This window comes from Pongo abelii, chromosome 3 (genome assembly GCF_028885655.2).
Source record: "Pongo abelii isolate AG06213 chromosome 3, NHGRI_mPonAbe1-v2.0_pri, whole genome shotgun sequence".
Lineage (NCBI taxonomy): Eukaryota > Metazoa > Chordata > Mammalia > Primates > Hominidae > Pongo > Pongo abelii.
In genome coordinates, this window is record NC_071988.2 from 95,621,164 (window position 1) to 95,646,831 (window position 25,668).

General features: G+C 39.5%; 1 protein-coding gene across 2 annotated transcripts; it reads left to right on the top strand.

Moving 5' to 3' along the window:
• Positions 1–1,443: 1,443 nt before the first annotated feature.
• Positions 1,444–22,141, top strand: AREG (amphiregulin). Of its 2 annotated transcripts, XM_054554062.1 has the most exons (7): positions 1,444–1,831; positions 11,995–12,563; positions 13,653–13,901; positions 16,169–16,370; positions 17,528–17,680; positions 19,701–19,812; positions 21,895–22,138. In XM_054554062.1, exons 2-6 carry the CDS (start codon positions 12,503–12,505, stop codon positions 19,792–19,794), a joined length of 759 nt encoding a protein of 252 aa, XP_054410037.1. In that variant the 5' UTR covers positions 1,444–1,831; positions 11,995–12,502; the 3' UTR covers positions 19,795–19,812; positions 21,895–22,138. The 2 variants fall into 2 exon arrangements, with proteins under 2 accessions (XP_054410037.1, XP_002814920.3); XM_002814874.5 differs by lacking the exon at positions 1,444–1,831 and having other exon boundaries at positions 10,896–12,563; positions 21,895–22,141.
• The last annotated feature ends 3,527 nt before the right edge of the window (positions 22,142–25,668 follow it).

Below are 25,668 nucleotides of genomic sequence, written 5' to 3' on the forward strand. Positions count from 1 at the left end.
AGCTATAAAAAAAAATCTTCATCACATTTAGATCACATTCACCTCAACCCGTGTAAGCTTCCTGTTGAAATTAACTTATCCATTCTTCACGTTTCCAACAAAACTTCCACATATGTGAATATACAGCCCCACTAGTTTATAATCTCACTGAATGCAGGAATCTTGGATTTTTTTTTCGCCCATGTATCCCCTAAGTGGAGCAATTCTTAAGGGTGCACATCAGAATTTTCTTGAGAGTTATTAAAAAAAAAAAAAATCACAGGCCTGGAGCCCACTCCATAAACCTACTGAACCAAGAAAGGAGAATGGAATGTACATTTTAAAAGAGTTATCAGGTGAGTCTGATCAGCTGACTCGTTAAGGAGCTTAAAAAAAAAAAGCTTTTATCTAGCAGTGTTTAGAGGGATGTTTGAGAAATGACTAGTGAAATGAATTCTTCTACAATGTCCTAAAATTCAGAGAGAAACTGTGAATTACTTAAGTGTAGGGGCTGTCTCATACTTCTTTGCACCATCTCCCTCCAACATTCCAAGTTCTCTATGTTACATATTTTATTTCCTTTCCATCTAAGATTATTTTGTGTATTGCTTATCTCTTCCCCCTTCATAGGATATAGGTCCTTAAACAGGGGCATTACAACTTATTCAGTTTTATCCCCAGTGCCTAGAATAGTGCCTAGTTCTCAAAACATATCTGAGGAATAAATGAACTACCTAGAAGATTCAGTTTTCTATAAATGTGGTTAACAGTGTTACCATTTGAGGGTAGTTGCCCAGGTTCTTTGCATTTTGAACAAAGAATTGGACATACACAAACAAAGAAGCCAAAGCAGAGATTTATTTTAAATAGGAGTACACTCCACAGGGTGTGAGTGGGCTTGACCAAGACACTCAGGGATGCTGGTTACACAATTTTCTGGGGCTTATATACCCTCTAGAGGTTTCCCATTGGTTCACTCTAGTGGCCTGTGACCAGTCTGATTGGTTGAAGAGTAGGCCTGTGTCCAGTCTAATTGGTTGTGGAAAGGGACCAATCGGAGGTACTTTCATTTTCTAACTGCCAGGCAGCAACTGCCACACAGAAAAAGGAGGGGTTTGTTTAAAGGGGAGTAGCCTCTGATATCCAGTCAGCACGAGTCAGCCTTAGTTAGGTTCCCTGCCTCCAGACCCTATTCTCCTGCCTTATTTCCCCCACTGAGAAATGTGATCCCCATAAATCTTTATGAGAGGCAGAGGGACTGATGGTCTTTCTTGTATAACTGCTTCATGCTGAGTTGGGGTGGAGTCCCTACCTAGTGGGGATCATGGGACTCTTTCCATGCTCTGTCTAGTAGAAACCGGGTAGTTTCTTGATGGCCAGGGGTATTATCTTCATTTGGAACTTGCTGGAAGCTTTGTTGCCTGGTCATCTGAAGCTTGATGGTCTTTAGGCAAGAGGAAATGAATTTGGTTAAAAGATTTAATGGGAACTTCAAAGGTTGAATACCTATGCTGTCAGGAATGAATTAAAACATTCTGCTTAATTACTACAACAGAAATGATTCCAACCATTTGAAAAAAGGCAATTAAACTGCAAAATATATCTATGTATATAGATAGATAGATGACAGATAGATAGATAGATATAGATAGATAGATAGATAGATAGATAGATAGATAGATAGAAACATGGTGACCATTATCCAGTCTACAGTAACTATATAACAAAAACACCAAGGAAAGTTTGTAGATACTATATTTTGTCTGTCTTCTAAACAGGTACTTCAGGTCGTCCACAGGATCACAGGTGTAGTGGCTGATGGGAACTTGAGGTTCCAGGTCCAGGGCTTCAGGTATCACAGACTTAATTCTTGATAGATGTATCCCACTATCTAATCCTAGTACCTTGACCACAGAAGGTGTGGCCAGTACCACTGAAAACAGTCCCTTCCATTTGGGTTGCAGTTATTGAACAGATGATCCCTCCTTCCATGTTTTAACAAGTACTTTATCTCCTGGCCTGATTTTGGATTGTTGGTTAGTTCCTGGTGTGGGAAGCCTTTGAGTTGCAAACTTTTGTAAAGCCTGCTGAAATTGTCCTAGGTTAACTAGGTATTTGACTAAACTGGCTGTTTCTGGACAGGTTAATTAATTAATTTCAGTAATTAGATCATTACTTAAGAATGGTTTCTGTATAACATTTTATATGGGCTTATATTAATTTTTTCTCTAGTGGTATTACAAATCCTTAAAAGAGCTGTGGGCAGTAAGCTGATCCAAGTTTCTGATGTTTCCTTATATAGCTTAACCAATGCTCATTTTAGAGTTTGATTAGCACTTTCTACTTTCCCAGAGGATTGAGGCCACCATGCTGAATGTAAATAGTATTTGATTCCAAGAGCTTTTAGCAACCCCTTGAGTTATTTGGGAGATAAAGGATAGACCTTTGTCACTTTGGAGACTCTGAGGTAACCCAAACCAGGGGATTATTTCTTTTAAGAGAAACTTTATAACTTCATTAGCCTTCTCTGTTCTGGTAGGGTAAGCTTTGACCCAGCCAGTAAAGGTATATATCTATTAACACTAACAAAAACTTGAATCCTCTGCAAACTGGCATATGGGTGAAGTCTAATTGCCAGTCTTTCCCTGGGTAAGTTGCTCTCCTCTGGACTGATTCTATTAAAGGAGGCATTTTGTTTCCTGGTTTGTTAAGTGCACACGGTGAGCAGGCTTGAAAGACCTGCTTAACCACCAAAGCTAAGTTAGGCCCAATGAAGAGCATGGTCAGGGTGGCATCTCTCACCATATAGAAAGAGTCATGCAGAGGTTTTATAATCCTCCATTGGGGTTTTTTGAGGGAGACATATTTTCGCTCCCATATGCCACCAGGATCCTATTTTTTGTCCCCCTTTCCCCTTTATTAACTGTTCTTCATGTAGTGTATATTTAGGTTCCACTGGGGAATCAGTCATAGAAAGGAATCTGTACTAGGGTCTGTTGGGATTGTACACTGAGGGCTGCAGCTTTAGCTTCTCTATCAGCCTTTCTGTTCCCTTGTGCTATAGGGGTTAGGCCCCTTTGATGCTCCCTATAATGGATTATAGCTATGGCCTTTGGCAGGTGTATTGCTTCCAATAGCTGAAAATTTCAGGCCCATGTTTTATAGGGGAGTGTTGGCTAGTCAGTAGTCCCCTTTCCAGATTGTAGCATGAGCATGAACCACAAGGAATGCATATGTAGAATCTCTATAGATGTCAAGCTTTTGTCCCAACATTTATGCTTGGGTAAGAGCAATGATTTCAGCCTTTTTTGCTGATGTGCCAGGGGTCAGTGGCTGGGTTTCAATAATGGTGTTGTGATTTACTATTACATAAATGGTGTTGTGATTTACTATTGCATATCCAGCTCTGTGTGCCCAATTTGACACAAAACTACTGCTGTCTGTGAAACAATCATCCTCAGAATGTGGGAGAGGCTGATCTTTTTAAATCAGGCTGGCTAACATATGTGTTTACAATGACCTGCTCATAGGAATGATTGGTTATTGGGCCTAAGGGTAGCAATGAAGCTGGATTCGAAGTGTTACAGGTTGTAAGGGTTACATCTGGATTGTCTGGGAGCATGGCCTGGTAGTTGGTTAACCTTTCCCCCATCATCCAGATGTGTCCCTTTATCTCTAAGACTGACTTTACCTAATTTCCATTGGTTGGCCCAAAGCAACTTTCGTCGCTTCCTCCACTAACACAGCTGGGGCTGGTATTGCCAGCAGGCAACTTGGCCATCCCAAGACCACTCCATCAAACTTTTTTGAAAAGTAGGTGGTTGGTCTGAGTTCTGATCCTAACTTCTGGGCTAGCACTCCCACAGCTATGCCCTTCTTCTCTGCTTAAGTTAGGCCTGGGATGCCAAGAGCAGGAGCCTGGGTAAGGCCTGTTTTGGCTTGGTGAAGGCTTCCCTCATGTCTGAGATCCATTCCATTAGCTCATTTTCAGGCCACCTTGTTGCTTCATATAGAGGCTTTGCCATGAGCCCAAAATTTGGTACCCATATCCTGCAAAACCTGGCCATTCCCAAAAAAGAACAAAGCTGCTGCTTGGCAGTGGGGGGCAGGGCAGGGAGGGTAGCGGGGGTAGGGAAGGCAAACCACATATGGCTTGCACTTGTTTCATGGATATTTTCATGGGTTTTAAGACATACCATAAATATTGGACCCATTGGAGGGTAATCTGAGCCTTCTTTTTGGACACTTTGTATCCCCTGTCAGCCAGGAAATTCAAGGTTTTTATAGTACTTTGGTAGAAGCCTCCTGAGTTGGGCTACATACAAGAGGTCATCCACATACTGGAGTACACTCCCATTCTCCAGTTGCAGATCCCTCAGATCCCTCTCTAAGGCTTGGGCAAAGAAACGGAGGCTATCGCAAAATCCCTGAGGGAGCACTATCCAAGTGTATTGTTGTTTTTCTCTGGTATTAGGATTTTCCTATTCAAAGGGAAAAAAGGTATTGGGACCCTGGGGCCAGAGGAATAGAGAATAAAGTATCTTGTAAGTCTAGGACTCAGAGCCATTTTGTATCCCATGGCACTTGAGACAGGAGGGTATATGGATCTGCCACCAATGGGTAGACAGGGATAACAGCCTCATTAATTATTCTGAGGTCCTGTACTAACTGGCATTACCCTGACTTTAGAATGGGTAAGATGGAGGTGTTGCAGGAAGAACCACAGGGTTTCAAGAGCCCGGGGGTAAATAATACCTTAACTATGGGTGCTAGGCCTCTTCCTGCTTCCAACTTAATTGAGTATTGTTTTTGATTGGAAAAATAGTTGGGGTCTTTAAGCTGTATTTTGACTGGCACTGCTGTTTTAGCCTTCCCCGGTTTCCCAGTATGCCATGCCAGTGGGTTAACCTGTTTATTAGTGTGGTCTGGGGCATTGTCTATATTTTTGACTTTTAGCAATTTCACTGGGTGACACTGCAATTGTAGTAGTGCCCTTACTTTAACCATAATATCTCTTCCCAACAGGGGGACTGGGCAGCTTGGTACTTATAGAAATTTCTGTTGGAAGATTTCTCAAATTGACAAAGGAGTAAAGAATCTTGTTTGTGACTTTCCTTCTATTTCCCTAACACTTGTCGACCCTAGGGAAAGTTTTCCTGCATGAGCAGTAAGGACAGTGTAATTTAGACCTGTATCGAAAAGAAACTGAATTTGGGTGCTCATGATGTCCAGAGTTACTCAGGGCTCCTCAGTAGTAACTACTGTGTTCCTGGACAGGGTTGATAAGAAAGACCCCGGGCCTCTTCAGTCTTCATCTGATTCCTCTTTTAGCACTGCTGGAGTTTTGCCTGACTGAGCTCCTTGGTGGGAGTGGAGGCAGTCAACCCTCCAGTGCCAAGGATCATAACTGGCACCCTCACATTTTTGGCCGGGTTTTGGCAGAGGCTTGGTATAGTCCTTTGTCCAATGCCCAGGTTCCTTGCACTTGAAGCAAGAGCCCCTATTGGCATTATCCTTGTGGCCCTTTGGGTTTCCCTTGGATGCTTTTTGGGCATTTAGGGCATCACCAATGATGGCTGCCATAATTTTGGCTTGCTGTTTTTCTTTACTCTGTTCCCTTTTTCCTTCTTCCAGGTCACGGTAGTTATACACCATATAGGTGGTATCATGAACTTGATTTTGATTAGTTTATGGCTCCATCTGTAGCTTTTGGAGCTTGTATCTAGTATCTGGTGTGGATTGGCTAATAAAATGTTGTGCCATTAATATTTTACCTTTGGGAAAGGAAGGGTCCAGATTAGCATATTTTTAAAAAGCTTCCTTCAGCTTGCCATAAAACATGGCTGGATTTTCCTCCTTGCCCTGTGTAATCTCCCTTACTTTATCATAATTTACTGCCTTAGTTATTCCCTTTCTCATTTCTTCAAGGAGGGTCTCAAGCAATTTAGCCTAGTTGTTCATTCCCATGGATGTGTTATAGTCCCAATTACGATCAGTAGTGGGGACAGTGTCTGGGCCCAGGTGATTTCCCTGAGGGTTTCGGGTGAATAAATTGTCCACTTCCCAATGGGTGTCCTCAAAGATTCATTCCTTTTCAAACGGGGTGCAACAATTTGCTAGAATGAAACCATCTGCAAATTTCCTAGGATTCTCAGGGTAGTTTCCTGGCCTTTCCTTACATTGTTGTATATTAGTTATGGAGAAGGAGCCTGCACTAGGAATTGCCCCTCAGCTCTTGCTACTTCCTTAAGGAGTAGAAGGGATAGAGAGAGAGTCAAATATGGTGTTCACCTCTGAGTGTGAGGGGAACTTGGTAAGGTCCCCAGTGTTGGGTTTTTAGCCTCAGGAACACTTGGCAAGGGGCTATAAGGGGGTGGTTACTGTTCACCCTGAGACAGGTGGCTCTTGTAAAAGGGGGTCATCTATAGTATCTATTAGGTTTTGGTATAGGGCCATGAAGACCTGTACATATGGGATTTCTGACCATTTTCCCTGCCTTGTACAAAATAGGCCTAATTGCAGGATAGTGTCCAATGGTGGAGGATGCAGCCAGGCGGGGAATCAAGTGGAACAGATGGAGAGTTGCCCATAGAAGAATCAGGTGTGATAGATGGAGAGTTGCCCATAGTGGTCTGGACTTAGAAAAGTATTAGAAGACCCAAATTTTATCTGGGGTGTCCTCCTGGAAGAATTTTGGGTCCTGACCGGGGTCCCTGGGGGTTTCCCCACTTTAGAGCCCCTGACTTAGTCTGTCAGATGCCTCTGACCTTAGATGAGTGCCGGCACCACTTTCACCACTGATGACCCACTATGAATTTTCCTTCTTGTCCCCTGATGAAGGCCTCAGCTTCTAGAAGGCTTCGACTTCTACAATTACAACCCTTTGGGTTTTCCTATCCCACTTAAAACAATTCTTTAACTCTCTAAATTTAGGCAAGATTAAATTATAATAGATTACCTTCCACGAATCACACCCTGTCCCCCATGACTCACACAGACCATCTACAACATGGCCAAACCCCTGACTTGCCCTTAACAAGTCAAGTAGGGGAAGAAGAGAATTTCGTATAAAGAAAGAAGGTTTAAATCACCTGAAATGTGTGTGAATTTGCCCTGGACAAGCCGCTGCTGCCAATTCTGTCATACATAGGGATCAGGGACTATAAGATAGAAAATAGTTCTTTCCCCTTCTGGGCAAGGCCAGCTATCCCCATTCACTCCTCGGCTTTCAAGTAACACTGGAGAGTGGTCCCAGCCAGTTACCCTCAATTACCCAGGGGCTACTAGGAAACAGCCACTGAAAGACCGAGAAAGAAAAGGACTCAGGTCCCTCACCGAAACCAGGCGGCGTCCCCGGCGAAACCTTTCAGTTTCACCAGAGAGTGGCCCCGGCCAGAAACCTGCAGTTGCCTCTGTGCTTAGACGCTGTCCACCGAAGGTCCTGAGTCGGAAAGGAAAAGAGAGACAGAAAAAGAAATATAAAACCTAAACTTTGGGCTTACTTCCTGGCTGGCTTGCCAAAACATGTTACTGGTTGAGGGTAGTTGTCCAGGTTCTTGGCATTTAGAACAAAGAATTTGACAAAGCACACAAGCAAGGCAAGCCAAAGCACAGATTTATTTTAAATGAAAGTACACTTCACAGGGACAAAGCGAGTTCAAGCAAGAAGCTCAGGAGCACTGGTTACAGAATTTTCTGGAGTTTATATACCCTCTAAAGGTTTCCCATTGGTTCACGCTAGTGCCCTGCGACCAGTCTGATTGGTTGAAGCGTAAGCCTGTGACCAGTCTGATTGGTTGTGGGAGCGGACCAATCAGAGGTACTTTCATTTTCCAGCTGCCAGGCAGCAACTGCCACACAGCAAAAGGAGGGTTTCAAAGGGAGTAGCCTCTGATATCCAGTCAGCCTGAGTTGGCCTTAGGTTCCCTGCCTCCATAACCTATTCTCCTGCCTCAATAGCATATTACATTTACTTAGTTTCTATTGTATATAATCATCCACTGCCCTCAGCCCCATCTGCCAGTTCTTGCTGTGCAAAAGCCACACTGTTGAGGCCGTGAAAGTATAGTTGAGCCTTGAACACTATGGGTTTGAAATACGAAGGTCCACTTATACACAGACTTTTTACAGTAAATGTATTGGAAAAGTTTTCTGATATTTGCAACAGTTTGAAAAAATCTGCAGATGAACTGTATGGCCTAAAAATATTTCCTGCCTCCCCTTCCACCTCTTCTGCTTCTGCCACTCCTGAGACAGCAAGACCAGCCCTTCCTCTTCCTTCTCCTCCTCAGCTTATTCAACATGAAGATAATGAGGATAACGACCTTTATAATTACCACTTTTGCTTAATAAATAGTAAATATATTTCTCTTATGATTTTCTTAAGAATTTTTATCTCTAGCCTATTTTAAGAAGAGATTATACAATACATATAACACAAAATAATGTTAATCAACTTTATATTATCAATAAGTGTTCTGGGCACAAGTAGGGAATTAGTAGTTAAGTTTTGGGGGAGTCAAAAGTTAGACATGGATTTTTCTCATGTCAGGTAGGCACCGTTTCACACCACAGTGTTAAAAAGTCAACTGTAAATTGACTTTATTAGTATATCAAGGTACTCGAAATGCTCAGTTAAGGCTTCTTTTTGAAGGAACTAAAAATTTTATATATATATGTATTTTGATACAGAGTCTCACTCTCTGTCACCCAGTCTGGAGCACAGTGGCATGATCTTGGCTCACTGCAACCTCCGTCTCCTGCATTCAAGTGATTCCCCTGCCTCAGTCCCTGCTCCCGAGTAGCTGGGACTACAGGTGACTGCCACTGCACACGGCTAAGTTTTGTCGTTTTAGTAGAGACAGGGTTTCATCATTTTGGCCAGGCTGGTCTCAAACTCCTGACCTGAGATGATCCGCCTGCCTTGGCCTCCCAAAGTGCTGCGATTACAGGCGTGAGCCACTGTGCCCAGCCTGCTGGATGTATTCTTCAGTATGGATAAATTATAAAATAAAAAGAACATTATATATGTATAAATGGAGCTAGTGCATTTATTAATAATATAGGGAATGTTGCTTATACATTGGAGGATTTCTTAATTCTGGTTTGGGGGTTTGCGTGTTGACTCATAAAAGTAACTGTGATGCAATACTCACTCTAGGACTATCTATAAAAATTCAATATCAATTATATGAACATGATTATACTTTTGGTGTTACAGCACATCTTTCAGCAGAGCCAAAGTGAAATCATTTCACTATTCATATGAAATATCAGGACTCATGAAGTAGGCATCAAATTGAGTGGTTAGGAGCATTTGCTCTTAGGGCTGCCCTTAACCTATACATAGATTAAGGGACCATCAATTTATCATGATAAAAAAGGGCTACTACTCAAACTTTTTGAAATTGTTCCCCTTTGTCTCTGCCTAGCATGCAGAATGTTGAATGTAAAGAATCCTACATTTACACGGGGTTGGCTTCCAACTCATGCATATATTCCAGAATGCCATGACACATCAATGGGTGCTGCAATGTGATGTGGTTGTGATGACGCTCCATGCTGCCCAATGATGCACCATAAAATACCCAAAATGGTTAGTCTTAATGTGAAGTAAATACTAAGTTCATGGCTTGAAAATATTGAAGATTACTTCACTTGCTCTGTAGCTCCATTTATAAGAGTCCTTCAGTTATTAAATATAATTTACATAGTGTAACTGTCATAATATCAAGGGTATTCATGATAGTTGCCATTTATTGAGCACTCACCATATGCTAGGATCTGGTATTACTTGTTCATGTATCTCATCTATTTGATCTGCTTAAAAGCATGTAGTTATCTTTATTTTTTATTTTCAGATGAGGAATCTGAATCTTTCAAATATTAAGGAACTTAGTATGTGGTGGAATTTGTATATGAAAACCCACATTGGTTTGAATCTAAAGCTCATCCAAAGCACTAAGCTATGCTGCCCCCATGATCTAGGTTCTATGCCTAGATCATGTAAATGATCACCCTCTAAATTTCCAACTGGAAAAAGACTAAGCAGTTTCCAATATAAACAGTCCACCTTCCCAAAAGTGAAACATTTCTGCTGACTGATCTGCAAATGTGTTTTCATCTCAATAAGAAGAGTAAGAAAATGGAAAGTATTGCATACGTTAAATAGCTTGATTTAACCTCAATGTATACATATATCAAAACATCATGTCATATACTACAAATATGAAGTTACTTCTCAATCAAAAAAAAAAAAAAAAGAAGAAAAGAGAAAAACAGGGCTAGAACAGAAACGAAGCCTATGAGAGCATAAAGGTGCAACAGCGTAGACCAACTGCATGAGCTCCAAACAAAATCTCCAAAAGAATCTTTTGAAATCTTTGGGCAAGTCTCTCAATCTCTGTGAATCACAACTGCCTCATCCACCAGAACAGATGACAGTGCAGGCCCCTACTTCACTTTGGAATGGGCATGACACTTTTCTAGCCTTATTTCCCATACTTGGTCATACCCTGACATCAGGTCTTTATTCCGTGTAAAAGATTTGCTGGGAAGGCCTTTGAGGGGCCTCTTCATCTTTCCACAGAGCTTTCCATTAAACAGAGGCAAAATTAAACCATGTCCTTGTTTTCCATGGCACTCTGAACCCTTCTTATCATGTGATCTGTTAGAATTACTTATCTATGTATCTGGCCCACACCACTGAGCTCCTGGTGAACCTATACTGCTCCGCTTCATAAAATGTAAAGCAGGTGGCTCACACAAAATACACTCTCAACAAATGTGGAATAGAAGGCATGATTCATTATTATTTCATTCTACTAAATGCATATTATTTGGACTATGCACTGTGATATACCATTAAAAATGTGATCTTTTTAAAAATATTTCCAGAATTAGGACAGATGCACTGTGACTCACATTATTATTATTATTATTATTATTATTATTATTTTGAGTCGGAGTCTTGCTCTATCACCCATGCTGGAGTATAGAGGCATGACCTTGGCTCACTGCAACCTCTGTCTCCCGGATTTAAGGGAGTCTCCTGCCTCAGCCCGCCCGAGTAGCTGGGAGTACAGGCGCGCGCCATCATGCCCGGCTAATTGTCTTTTTAGTAAAGATGGGGTTTTGCCATCTTCGCCAGGCTGCTCTCGAACTCCTGACCTCAGGTGATCGATCCACCCGCCTCGGCTTCCCAAAGTGCTGGGATTACAGGCATGAGCCACTGCGCCTGGCCTGACCTACATTCTTAAAAGGGCTGTGTTACTGAAACAATCAGGAAAGAGATACATATCTCCAGGTGAAGGAAAATGAACAATGCTTTTTCTCTTCCTCAAGTCAAGAAAAATCCAGTTCTTTAGTTGACAGTACATCCAAGTTAGTCAAATTAAGTAGCTTCCTGTCTTCTCTTCATTTTATCTACTTGTCATGATTAAATATCCTACTAGGTTGTAAGTGGGCCCTCAACGCTGACCTTTTTATCTTGCGATTTGAGAAGCACAGTCTAGAGCACTACCCTTCACCTAAATGCCAATATGCCACCAGTAGAAATTATCCTTTAGGCTAAATATTGTTCTTCCCAGAAACCCTCTTTTCAAAGATCAGTTTAAACCTAAATTCATCACAGTGGAAAACAGCAGATTTCAGAGTCAGATGAAGAATTCATATCCACCTGGCTTTGAACATTATCGGCTGTGGGATGGTGTAGGTAAAATTTCAAGTGCATAATTTGGCAATAATAAATCATCAATAAATATTAATGTTGATGAGGACCCTGGGCCACATAAAGAAATAGGGAGTGAGGAGATTTGAAATTCTGGCCACTTCACAGAAATGGGTGGGAAGGGGCTCTTGATTGAGATAGAAGCCCATCCTACATGAAGCAATTCCTCATTAAGCGTTCTCTCTCGTCCTTTATCCTTGTTGGAAACATCAGGCAGTCACTCTTGGTCTTAAAGTACTTTTACATCTAAATACTGAACTCTTCTATTTAATCCCTGTCTGTTGTAGATGTTAAGTATACAAAGAGGTTGTCAGAGTTTGAAACATCGGGACTTCTGTCAGGTACTAGCTCCGGAACTCCAGCCTGCTCACCCTCAAAAACGGCTTGCAGCTAGAGGTTTAAGTTCCACTTCCTCTCCGCGAATCCTTACGCACGAGGGAGGCGGGGCGTGTGTCCTCCGCTCTTGGTTTTCGGGTAGCACCTTCTGGGGCGCCGCCTGCCTCCACCCACTGCTGGGCCTTGACGTCATGGGCTGCGGCCCCCTCCCAGCTGAGCCTATAAAGCTGCAGGTGCGCGCCGCCCTACAGAAGTTCGCACACCTGGGTGCCAGCGCCCCAGAGGTCCCGGGACAGCCCGAGGCGCCGCGCCCGCCGCCCCGAGCTCCCCAAGCCTTGGAGAGCGGCGCACACTCCCGGTCTCCACTCCCTCTTCCAACACCCGCTCGTTTTGGCAGCAGCTCGCGTCCCAGAGACCGAGTTGCCCCAGAGACCGCGACGCCGCCGCTCCGAAGGACCAATGAGAGCCCCGCTGCTACCGCCAGCGCCGGTGGTGCTGTCGCTCTTGATACTCGGCTCAGGTGAGGATTCACCGGCGCTGAACTGCTGGGCTCTCCTCCCATGGCAGGCAAAAGCTGTTGCCTCTTGAGTTTGGCTCTTGCTTCTCTAAAAATCGCCCTTTAGCTCCCCCAACCCTGCGCCGCAGAAGGTGATCACTGTAGCTCCCTCCCTAGGAGGAAGAGAGAAGGGCAGATGTCTCAGACGTCCAGGACAAGGTGTCCCAGAGAATCGCTGTACTATTTCTTTAGTTCAGCTGAGAAGACGGGAGAGATCATTTGAACCTAACCTTTCGTTTCACAGATTAAAAAGATTAAAAAGACCAAGATCTAGAGAGGTGAAGTGATTTCCGCAGATATTGGACCCAGCAGTGTTTCCTGCCTCCTGCCTAATTCTCCATCTCCTTTGTCTAGTGATTTCTTCTTTACCTTCCTAGAGGGACTTAGAGTGTCCCGGCGAGAGGTTAAAAGCACCACTCTGATGCTGTTTTATTGAGACCTAAGAAAAAGCAAGATAAAGCAGTGGCTTAACTCTGGGCCCCAAATCTTACTTAGTACTCAGTTTTATTGTCTATGTAGTAATAATAATAATAATGAAAAATGACAATAATAATCGATATAATTAACCACTGTTTCTATTATTTTAAAAGATTATCTTTTAAAAATATGAACACATCTTTTAAAAATATGAACACATATGAAGAAAATCTGATATTTGTATCTAGAACCTATCGAAATAGGCCAGGATGGCATTCTAGCAAAAAATGAAATGCATTTGGAATGTGAAGTGATGCGAATTTTTAGACATTACCCATCAAGTAATTGTGTTAGATTAATTTGCCAATTTGGCGGGATATTTTTGATGTGGAAATTAATGTGGATCATCTGTGGAAAAGAAAAACTTCAGAAAAGCAGCTCTGTAATTGGGACAGCTGAATTTGTTTGCTGGCAGAAATGTAAAGTTTCTTTCATAGAAATGACTGAATCACAAACAATAGCACACGTGCAATAACTGCTTTGATGTCAAAAGATAAACTTTTCTACCTAACACAGCTGGATCGAAAGGCACCCTACTTTACCTTTTCTTTTCTTCCCTTATTCCCTCCCCTGCAGGCCATTATGCTGCTGGATTGGACCTCAATGACACCTACTCTGGGAAGCGTGAACCATTTTCTGGGGATCACAGTGCTGATGGATTTGAGGTTACCTCAAGAAGTGAGATGTCTTCAGGAAGTGAGATTTCCCCTGTGAGTGAAATGCCTTCTAGTAGTGAACTGTCCTCGGGAGCCGACTATGACTACCCAGAAGAGTATGATAATGAACCACAAATACCTGGCTATATTGTCGATGATTCAGTCAGAGGTGAGTAGGGGATAAAGCAAAAATATGGCCTATGAGATGTGGGTTTATATGAGCAAAGCTGCTTCAGAAGTAAAGCTGCTCCCCAGATTTTCTAGTGGCTTTATTGTTTGTCCATCTGTTGGATAGCCCCTAGGTAAACTGAGACAAAAAGAACCATAATGTGGGCACATCCTATATGGCCAGAGTGATCATAAATGGTGTATGTCTCATTTTTAAACCTAATCTTCACAATGACTTTAAGTAGGAATTGTTATCCTCATTTTATAGATGTGATAACTGAAGCCCAAAAGGTTTTGCTCTAGGTTCCACAGGTAACAAGCAGATGAACTAGAATTAGAGCTCCAGTCTGTTTGATTCTATGCAGAAGAGACGCTAAGCTCTTTCCCACTATGCTACATGACTCCCATTCTGAGAGACAAATTTAGACATTAACCATTCCTATCTACTTTGTATCTTAGCTATTGTATCCCCTTCCCCCACACCACCCTTCCCCAGATAACTGCATTTTAATACAAATAAGGGAAAAGAAGAAGTAATGGGACAGGAGGCATTAGACTTTAGCATTTAAGTACTAGGTGATGGGAAACTGATGGAATAATAATAATAATGCCATCTGGAAATATTAAAGAAGGGTGAATATACTTAGATTTTGTATTGCTAAAATCACTCTTTAACCCCAAATCCCATTTGTTAGTTATATAACCCATGGTTTCTTTCACTTTCCTGTTATGTCATATTTTAAAAAGGCCCTTTGCTTGGAGTGAAAGTATCAAAGTAAGAGAGAAATATTGCATACTTTGGAGTTTGAAGGAAGAAGAGGTTAACAGTAAATAAGATCTAAATATCCTAAGAACATCCACTACAGAGGCAGGCCAAGATGGTTTCAGAGCTCTTGAAGGCCTTTTCTGTCCTGACTTGAGTTTCCCTGGCTTCTCCCCCACTGTGTGGTTCTCAGAACTGGTGAAGGGACATCAAGTGGTACCAGAGGGACAGTGACTGGGGTGAGTGGGAAGTGAGAAAACCTTTAGCGAACACTCCACTTAATTCCCTTCCTTCTGAAAGTGTGCTTTTCTGTGAGGTGGGGAAGGGGTTCATTTGTGCTTATTTTTGAAGGCATGAGATTAGACCCATCAAGGTGTCTAGAAACTGTTCTCTTGAACATGTTTCAAGTTGTTAACACTTCAGAAGGCCAAGTAAATAATTAGTAGTACAAATGATGACTAGTGCTCAAAATTGCAATGCATTGTGAAATAGAGTGAAAATGTTGACTGAACACCTTCGAAAGGCTAAGTTAAATGTCCATGATGTTAGTGCTTATTGCAACACTTCAGCACAGTGACTATTTTTTATTTGCCTCTGTCTATAGTTTGTAATCTATTTGATAAAGCGAAGTTACTTTCATTCAAAATATTTCTCTTAAAGGACTTTTCTGTCTTGTGCTTTTTTATCATCGGAGAAAAGTTTCAATATAAAAATTGCATAACCACCTCTTAAACATCTGCTACTAATTTTACTTTTGTTAAATGTTATTATAATAATCTGCTAAAATACTCAGTATTTATTTTCCATTTCCTTAATCACAGATATTCTATCTTTGATACCCTAGTTGACCTTCACTATGTTTCTAATGTTTTGTATTTAATGGGTGCTGCATGACCATTATGACTAATGGTATTTTCTCTTTACTGAAATCTGTTTGCTAAATATTCACTTGGATAAACCTCTTCAGACATTAATGTAACAAAATGCACAGCACTAACACGCAAAGCCCTTTCCTATCTTTAGTATGTGGGTAAACTACACCTTGCATAACTACAAGACTGAACACAAGTTTCTGTGGATCTGATAAGATAAATCTCTGAAGCACTGAATACAAATATTCCTGGGCTCCTGTTTTCAAATAGATTAACCACGAAAATTAGCTCCATGGAAATTATTAATTTGATTATAATCTGTTTATAATCTGGGAGTTGGAGCATTGTAACATAGAGTAACTCTAATTTATAATTCTCAGTTTTTTCCACCTGCAAGTAGTACTCACTAATTCCCAACTATAATCATGAGTGGACACTACTTTCAGGTAGAAAAAACTGAAAATTATGAATTAGAGTTATTTAATCCTCTCTAACTTTTATATTGTGTTAGGTAATGAGGCGCGCATGGCTGTTACCCGTGTGAGCGTTCACCGCTATGACATCTTTCTCTCATGTCTCTAAAATGATATTCAAGTTTGAGAGACTCTTGTCAATAAATCTTTTCTTTTTTAGTTGAACAGGTAGTTAAGCCCCCCAAAAACAAGACGGAAAGTGAAAATACTTCAGATAAACCCAAAAGAAAGAAAAAGGGAGGCAAAAATGGAAAAAATAGAAGAAACAGAAAGAAGAAAAATCCATGTAATGCAGAATTTCAAAATTTCTGCATTCACGGAGAATGCAAATATATACAGCACCTGGAAGCAGTAACATGCAAGTAAGTTTTCCTAAAGCATATAGAATTCTGTATTTCTAGCACCATGTCTGAAACCCCTAACTGCAGGAAAACATTTATTTTTCCAATGTATAAACCAAGGGTCAGTGAACTTTTTGTTAAAGTACCAGATAGTAAATATTATAGGCTTAGTGGGCCAAGATTGTTATATGTACTTAAACAACCAATTAAAGTGTAACCATTTAAAAATGTAAAAATTGGTGGGTGCAGTGGTTCACACCTGTATTCCCAGCATTTTGCGGGGGCGAGATGGGCAGATCCCTTGGGCCCAAGAGTTTGAGACCAGCCTGGGCAACATGGGGTGAAACCCCATCTCTACAAAAAATACAAAAAAGTTTAGCTGAGTACAATGGTGACAGCCTATAGTCCCAGCAGTCTGGGAGGCTGAGGTAGGAGAATTAATTGCTTGAGCTCAGGAGGTTGAGACTGCAGTGAGCCGTGATCGCACCACTACACTCCAGCCTGGGTGACAGAGCGAGGCCCTGTCTCAAAACAAAACAAAAATGTAAAAACTATTCTTAGCTTGCAGGTTGTTTAACAAAACAAGCAGCAAATGGCCAGATTTGATCCATGGGCTGTAGTTTCCTGACCCCTGGTATAAACCATTATTTTTTGTGCATGCTCGTGCTTGCTCTCTCTCTCTCTCTATATATATATGTATGTATGTGTGTGTATGTATATATACCTATATACGTATATATGTATATATACACATATATGTGTGTATGCATTTTTTAAAAACTCCTTTAAAAAAGGACCTAAAGGTAATTTTTGCATAATCTTTCACGTTGTTTTAACCTCCTCCCCCCTTACCTCCCACAAGCAGCTAGCACATTAAATAATAGTGGAATGTATCAACTGCATAACAAATCACTGAACTCATCAGTTGGTCATAAAAGAAACACAAAGAATGACAAGGTGTGTCTTCTTGGAATATCACACCCAAAGTAATCTCAACTTGTTCTTATACTAATAGATCCTTAGTTAGAATGCATTCTGTGTCTCATTATTTAAAATACGAGTACATGGCATAACTATTTTAATGTCGGAATTAAATGGTTCTTTATGATCTGGAAAGTAAGCTTAAAACACACTGAATGTTTTTGTGATTATAATTTTTAAATGTGAATTGTTTGCAGATGTCAGCAAGAATATTTCGGTGAACGGTGTGGGGAAAAGTCCATGAAAACTCACAGCATGATTGACAGTAGTTTATCCAAAATTGCATTAGCAGCCATAGCTGCCTTTATGTCTGCTGTGATCCTCACAGCTATTGCTGTTATTACAGTCCAGTAAGTATGACATAAATTACAAATTCTTAATACAATAATGGGAGGTTAATTTTTTCAGTATTTCTCTCATACTCTACTCTGGTATTTTAGATGAATTATTATATTGTTGTCTCATGATCTTTGGTTTATATTTTTATATTTTATTGACAAATATCACAGAAAGTGGTCAGTGTTTATGACTTGTGGCCACCATTGAAATTTAACGTGTAAAGCCCTTTTACAGAAGATCTAGAAATTTTTTGAACTTAAATAATTGAAGGTTTTATTTCATGTTATTTTTCTACTCATGGTTACTTTAGAATCTCAGAAAATATTTATATCTACTGTGAAATCCTATGCTTCATCAAGCCTCAGAAGCTAATTAAGACCTGGTTTATAGGAGGTTCGTAGTATCAGACATACTGCTTTGATACTAAAAATGACAAAGAACTACAAATCATCAGCAGTAAAGAATAGATATGTTTTCTGCTCATATTAGAATGCAAAATTCTGAGTTAGGAATATTATAACATGGTACTAATTTACTTAGAGCTTATGCTTATTTTGTTACTATCAAATATGAGAACTCAATTATTAAAAATAAATTTCCATCATAAGACATGGCAGAGCAAGCAAGGACAATTCTATTACTGTTTGACTCCAGTGTATCTTCCCTGTGCTCATAATAACAGATCATACACTTCACTTCATGGCCAGTGAATGTTAGGACTAGACTGTCCCAGGTAGTAGGCACTGATGGGTGCATCAAAATGGCATTGTCTGTCAAACAGAAGTCACTGAATAAGGGAAGATGGGGGAGGACATGAATGGCTCTGTGATGACTCATGTGCTACTAGAGCTTGGGAAAAGCAAGGGACTCATTCTTCTAATTTTAGGTCTTGGTAAATAACTTTTAACAGCTATCCACTTGTGTACATGATCTACTACGACTACCATTCAGGAAACAAGGGGTTATCTTCTGCCATTGTTTACAATTATTTTAAATTTAGATGAGATCGTGATAAAATGACACATAAAAATTGTTTCATCATGCATATCAAGTTTGATATGTAGCTTAAATTTGTTTTGCACACCCTAGAATTTGTCCTGGTTTTTTAGTACCTCAAGCCAAATATGCAAAGGTGTTTAGGAGAGATACTCTCAGACAAACCATTATTATTTTAAAGGATAGAACAAAATAATCGCTAGTTAAGGAAGATGTTTTGTAATAATTAAACTTGTAATTATTCGACTTGAAATATTTAATACTTTTTTGGGAAAGAATGGATAGATTTTGTTAATGTTAGCACTCTTAAAATTAAGCAGTGGCTTTTTTCCCCTTGTCTCCCATATTCTCCTTGTGTTTGAAACATAAAACAAACACTAAACCTAAGCAAAAGTTGCTGGGTTTGTTTTCATAATTGAGGTGAGTTTTTCCCTCAACTATTACAATAAAAGAAAACTTTTTATGATTTTAATGATAATGTTTTGTGGTGGGTTAAAGACCTCCTAACAACAGGGGATTTTTATACAACAACAAGAAGTTTTTAAATAATTGAGTTTTTAAAGTGGAAAGTAGCAGTAAATTTAACTAGAAGGATATATTTTATACCTAGAAATAAATAAAGCTCAACTTGTTTTGTAAGCCTGTTTTAAAAATATTTAATCATTTAATTTGTGTAAGTATAGAATCCTCCTATGGCAAAACTATACCATCATCTTCTCCAATTGTGCATGGCAGCTGTACTAAGTTCTGCAAAAACAAGACATATGGATGTGTTTCATACCTTCTCAGAATTGGTATATCAAGACACATATATTTAAATATAAGCTCTCTGGAAATGGATTTATATAAAGTCAACATAAATACCCCCTTAGAAATTGGTAATATTTCATAGCCAGGTTTAGGTTTAGTGTCAAGTATAGTGATTGCTGGTCTGTCACTACTCATGAAGTGGAACCCCCTCTACTCATAAAAACTCCAATCAAACATATAGATGAATAGAACTTTGATAATATTAGAATGCCTTGTTCTCTGAAGGCTTAGAAGACGATACATCAGGAAATATGAAGGAGAAGCTGAGGAACGAAAGAAACTTCGACAAGAGAATGGAAATGTACATGTTATAGCATAACTGAAGATAAAATTACAGGTTTGAGTTTTAAAATATATCTTTAGATCATATCCTATAATTTTGAAAAATTTAACACTATATAATCTCAAGAAAAATATGGAATATGTTCTTAATTATGTATACACTATGAAAAATGGCTATGTTAAAGTATTATTCTTTGAGTATAAGATGGATTCCATATTGAGAATAGACTATGTGTTTAATCAGTATTATTAGGGATATAAATATGAGAGACACTGGTCCTATTCTCAAAGAACTTATTGTTTAGTAGATAGGAAAAAAAAATGTAAGAAACCAGAATACTAGGGATATAAAATAAATGTCATGAGAAAGGAACCAATGGAGTATGAGAAGTTTCCAGTGAAAAACAGAAAGAATCCAGTGGAATTTATTTAGGGAGGAGGAAAAGATGTGTTCAGGGTGGCCTTGGAAGTGAATGTTCAAGGACTAGTGAGATTGGTTCAAGAAACTGTGAAGGGAAAGAAAGGGTTATACTGAGAAATGGAATAGATAATTTTAGAAACTTGTGAAAAATGGCTTAATCTAAATGAGTGTTAGGGGAGATACAGCTGTGATGCTAGGTTGAGCTCACATGGTGGAGAGCCACAGTTGGGGGTGCTTGCACTGATAATGTCAGGGCATGGAGACAGACAATAGGTTGAATGCTCTTTTTTTACAAAAGGAAGTAGAAAGGGAGGGGGATGTAAATTTGGTAAATAGGTTGGTGAAAACGTGTATTTTATTTTCTTGTAAGAGAGAGAACTGAGCATGTTGTAGGTATAAGGTAAAAAGGTGTGAAGAGGAATATTTCATTGATAATGAAAGTGAGCAGCTAGGGAAGAAAACTCCCAGAGGAAGAGGGAGGCAAGGAAATCAAGAACACACTTAAAGTTTGTCGGAAGAAGGAACTTTATTTCCTTAAACATTCAAGAAAGATGATGTCATTTCAGTTATTGATTGTCTAACTTCAGTAGGTTTAAGAGTTACTTGAGGGCTGGGCACAGTGGCTCAGGACTGTAATCCCAGCGCTTTGGGAGGCTGAGGTGGGCGGATCACCTGAGGTCAGGAGTGCAAGACCAGCCTGGCCAACATGGTGAAACCTTTTCTATACTAAAAATACAAAAAATTAGCTGGGTGTGGTGATGAATGCCTATAATCTCAGCTACTTGAGAGGCTGAGGCAGGAGAATTGCTTGAACTGCAAGGCGGAGGTTGTAGTAAGCCAAGATTGCGCCATTGCACTCCAACCTGGGCAACAAGAGCGAAACTCCATCTTAAAAAAAAAAAAGAAAAAGAATTACTTGAGATGCTTGTTGAGTATGCATATTCCTAAGCCCAGCCCTAAATCTACTGAATCAGAATTCTATTTTTAATGTACACTCCAGATGGTTCTGATACTTGAACAACGCTATATTTAGCATTCGTTAAGTACAGATATTTTGTTCTTAGCCTATTGCAGAATTAGCTCAATAATTCATAAAATGGGTAATTATTCATACCAATGCTATACTCAGTATTTATTGCATCAAAATTTTTAATGTATTGGCTTACTGTGGTAAAGCTAAGACCACCGATGTGAATAAGGATGGATTTTTGGTTATTTGCCACTGAGATTTTTTAGCATAGATCCCAGAATTATTTTAGGAAAAAGAATATGCTGTGCTAGCACATAGTGGGTGCCTATTAACTGGTAGTTACTATCATTATGCCCTTGGTACTAATTTTCCTAAATTAACTGTATGTCATAAATATGCTGAGACAGTTAATCTTTGATTTTAATTATGTCCACTGCATAGATTTGGTTAGGAAAACTATTTCTCATGACTGCTGTTGCATTTTTATTAAGCAGAATTTGATGCAACAGATTTGAGCATATGCAGACTTCTACTGAAGTAGGTGTATAATCAAAGCAAGTGTGAAAGAGGAATTCAAGCCTAAGTAAGAGTTGGTCTCTGAAAAATCTTAGCATTTCTCATACGATGTACTAGAAAACAACTGACAGAAATTCTGATTCCTGATTATGCTTTAAAGTTTCTTAAAGCTCTGCTAGAATTGAGCTTATCTGTAACATTTTGTCTTATTTTATTTTATTTTCTAACAGGATATCACATTGGAGTCACTGCCAAGTCATAGCCATAAATGATGAGTCGGTCCTCTTTCCAGTGGATCATAAGACAATGGACACTTTTTGTTATGATGGTTTTAAACTTTCAATTGTCACTTTTTATGCTATTTCTGTATATAAAGGTGCACGAAGGTAAAAAGTATTTTTTCAAGTTGTAAATAATTTATTTAATATTTAATGGAAGTGTATTTATTTTACAGCTCATTAAACTTTTTTAACCAAACAGATTGAGAGTTTGAATATTAGTTTTGATATGGCAAGACTCCAGTGTATTTTTCTGCTGACGGTTGATCATTTAAAAAGGCTTTTCTCCCTCTTTTTACTGTCTTTATGTTGGTTTTTAAAACTTATTTTTTATTAGATGACACTCTTCATGGGAGAATTATAATCTAGAGTCACATAGTTCTCCCACAAACAGGAATGTTTATAATAATAATCCCAAATTGGTCTTACTTATCCAATGTAGAACTTATACCAAGTGCTGTTAATTGGAAAAGCATCTAGAATCAAGATAAGGTGCTACCTCTCTGTTACAGTGGACCTAGATATTATAAAAGAAAGCAAACTCACTGCCCATCACTATGACCATCATAGACAATGAGAGAAAAATAAGTTTGAATATTACAAAAGTGACATTTTAAGAGAACTAGGAAGTATTTACATTTGAGACTTCTTTCCCTAATATCAAGACATGAATGTATGAGGTATCTAAAACCCACTCCTTCTTTCCCTCCTCTTCTTACTATTTTCTTACAGTATTGTATTTTAAACAAATGTGTATGTATTGGTGGTGGATGCTCTTTCAAGAACGCTAAGGTTATGGGATGCCTCACAGTTTGATGTCTGGCTGATGAACTAAGTTGCCTATTTATAAAACAAAACAACCTTTATGATATGTGTATAGGGGGATGGGGAATATTACCAGCAATCATCTCATGGAAGAGAAATTCATGAATGAAAGGTGCATTGAGCATCAACACCTTCATATGTCTCTGGCATATTATCCACCAGATCCTTGCCCAGTGATCATCTAACCAATGAGCTCCCAGCCTCGGCTATACCTTATCACCACTTGAAAAGTTTTAAATGTCTAAGCTCCTAGACTCCCCTCCCAGAGCCTCCCATTTCAGTGGACTAGAGTGAGTTGTTGGTATTAACATTTTTAAAAGATCCCTAGATATTTCCTATATGCAACTAGTGTTGAGCCTCATCCTAGTTCACTAAATATTTATTGCAGGTGATTCAAGTATCGTGTAAGACAGAAAAGCTCTGCCTTCAAGACATTTACCACCTAGTTAGCAGGAGGTGGTATGTTTTCTCAATGCAGTGCAGTAAGTAACTGGCTGAGGTGTGCAGCAGGAATCCCTAGGATCGCTCCCAGGAAGCTATCACCTAGCTCAGCCCGAGTGAGTCAGGGAGGGCTTCCAGGAGAGATGCTATCTGAAACATTTTTGAAGGATGAATAGGAGTTATGAGACAAGATTGTTATAGGCATAAGCAAAATTACAAAATCACCAAACAATATGACCTGAAAGAGAAAATGCAGAAAACCATTCAGTATCAACCTGTGAAGTCAAAAGAGGATCTAAGGAAGCTGGGTGGTGAGGGCAGGGTCACACTGTAGGCCATGGAGAGCAATGGGAAATTAGGGTACAAACTTGATCAGATTTGCATTCCAGATAGGTCATCAGACCACAGTGTTGGGGAGGGATTTTAGCCAAGCCAAAGGTCAGAAGATAGGCTTAGAAGCAATTGAGCTATTCCAGGTGGGATGTAAAGAATACCTGAAGCTAAGAAGGGAAACTCAACATGGATTTGAAGTTTTATAAGAACACAAAAATGTAGCAGGGGGCAATGAAGTGCACCTGTAGTCTCAGCTGCTTGCCAGGCTGAGTCGGGAGGAAAGCTTGAGCCCAGGAGTTCGAGGCTGTAGTGTGTTATGATCACACCTGTGAATAGCTACTGCACTCCAGCCTCGGAAGCATTGCAAGACCTCATATCTGAAAAAAGCAAAACAAACAAAAACAACAAAAAAGATTATTTATTATAAAAACAAAGCTGAAAGTAATGAGATAATGGAAGAAGAGAAGAAATCTGGGATCACTCTCAGATTCCTGGCTTCAATGACTAGGTGGCTGGTGAAATGATTTAAAGTAAGGAATCCTTGAACTGGCTTGTTCTATATTTTAGAAGGGAAACATAGCTTTTCATTTATTTTTGACTGAAGAATGGCTCTTCTCTATTTTGTAAAGTCATCGTTTTAAATTCGTACAGATTTAGGAGGAAATAACTATCAGCCTGGCCAGTTAGTCAACTGAATCAACCCTGATCCTTATCTCACATGTGAGACTGAACATAGGGAAGAAAAAGAGAAGGCCTACAAGTGTGATAATGAATTCTGCTTTGGATCTGTGGAGTCTGAGGTGCTGGAAGGCATCCAGTAAGTGGTTAGATACACAAGAAGTTCATGGAGAAAAAAAAAACTTGTAGATTGAGAGTTATCAAAATATATTTGGTAACAAAAGCCACGTAAGCGCTCAAGATTACCAAAGGAGGCTATGATAAGTCAGAAGAAATACACGTGTTGACAATTTTTGCCAGTGGTCACCACTGTGAAGGTTCTAGACTTGCTATCCCATATACTTTTGTAGCCCTTAAAACAAAAGTTTATAAAGTCATTACAGTGGAGTAGAAGGGAAAACACTACTACCTTAAAAATAATAATAAATCTCAAATTTATTGAGTAGTTTGGTATCCTATAGGCTCTTCTAAGTGCTTTACAAGTGGTAACTCTTCTATTTTTTTAGAGGGTAGATACATTCTATAAATAAGTAAAGTGAGGCTCAGAGAGATTAAGAAACTTGACCACGGTCACATAGCTAGTAAATGACAGTGTCAGGATCTCTGGCTACAGAGTTGGTCCGCTTAGACTCCTCTCTCTACTCCTCCTATAGTCAAGGTGTTTGTTTTGGTTTTGGAGAATTCTATATGTATGTTAGTTTAGCATGGTTTTGACTGCCATTCATTTATAAAATATTTAAATAGCTGGTTTATCTCTTTAAGACCCAAATAAGGTGGCATTGTATTTTATGTACCTGTGCTATAGCCACAAAATTTCCTCATCATCTCCTAAAATACAACTGAGCTCTTATTTATGTGCACACACAGAATGAAAAACAGAGACAATGATATAACAACCAAATAAATATTGGATTTAAAGCTGGATACTGCTCATTAGCCACCCCACTTTCCAAAAAGGCTGTTTTTTAATTGGTTAGATATCATCTACATATGTGTGTTTTGCTGAAGCTAAAGGCAATTTATGAAATGCTGGTTAGGTTAGACTACAGCATTCCTTCTTGGAGGCAAACTCAATTAATTCCAGGATGTGATAAATAACATTCAGTTTTTCATTTTCCCCTGTTCATGATCTCAGAAGCTAAAAGTCTGGAGTCAAAGTTAATTTTAGATGACTAGGCAGGTTAAATGAGTGTGTATCAACAACATTTGTTTTCTCTTCCCTGGGTATCTCCAGCACTGTGGCACTTTGGGAGAGGGGCATGCTATTATCATAGCCAGGTCCTCAAGAGATCCTTATTTTGTGAATTTATCTCAGAGAACAGCAAAATATTTTCCTTATTTGCCTGTATTGTGCCCAAGCTTAGGTGCTTATTTTGTATATGAAAAAACCTACTTAGTAGCTTAAGAATCATAAAATTCTGCCTAAGCCTATTTCAGCTGAACTAATTC

Bases quoted from the DNA above. Each gene is read 5' to 3' on its own strand.
- AREG (XM_054554062.1), top strand. From the start codon at position 12,503: ATGAGAGCCCCGCTGCTACCGCCAGCGCCGGTGGTGCTGTCGCTCTTG. The intron at 13,902-16,168 runs GTGAGTAGGGGA...TTTCTTTTTTAG, and splicing joins TGTCGATGATTCAGTCAGAG to TTGAACAGGTAGTTAAGCCC. The intron at 17,681-19,700 runs GTAAGTATGACA...TGTTCTCTGAAG, and splicing joins ATTGCTGTTATTACAGTCCA to GCTTAGAAGACGATACATCA.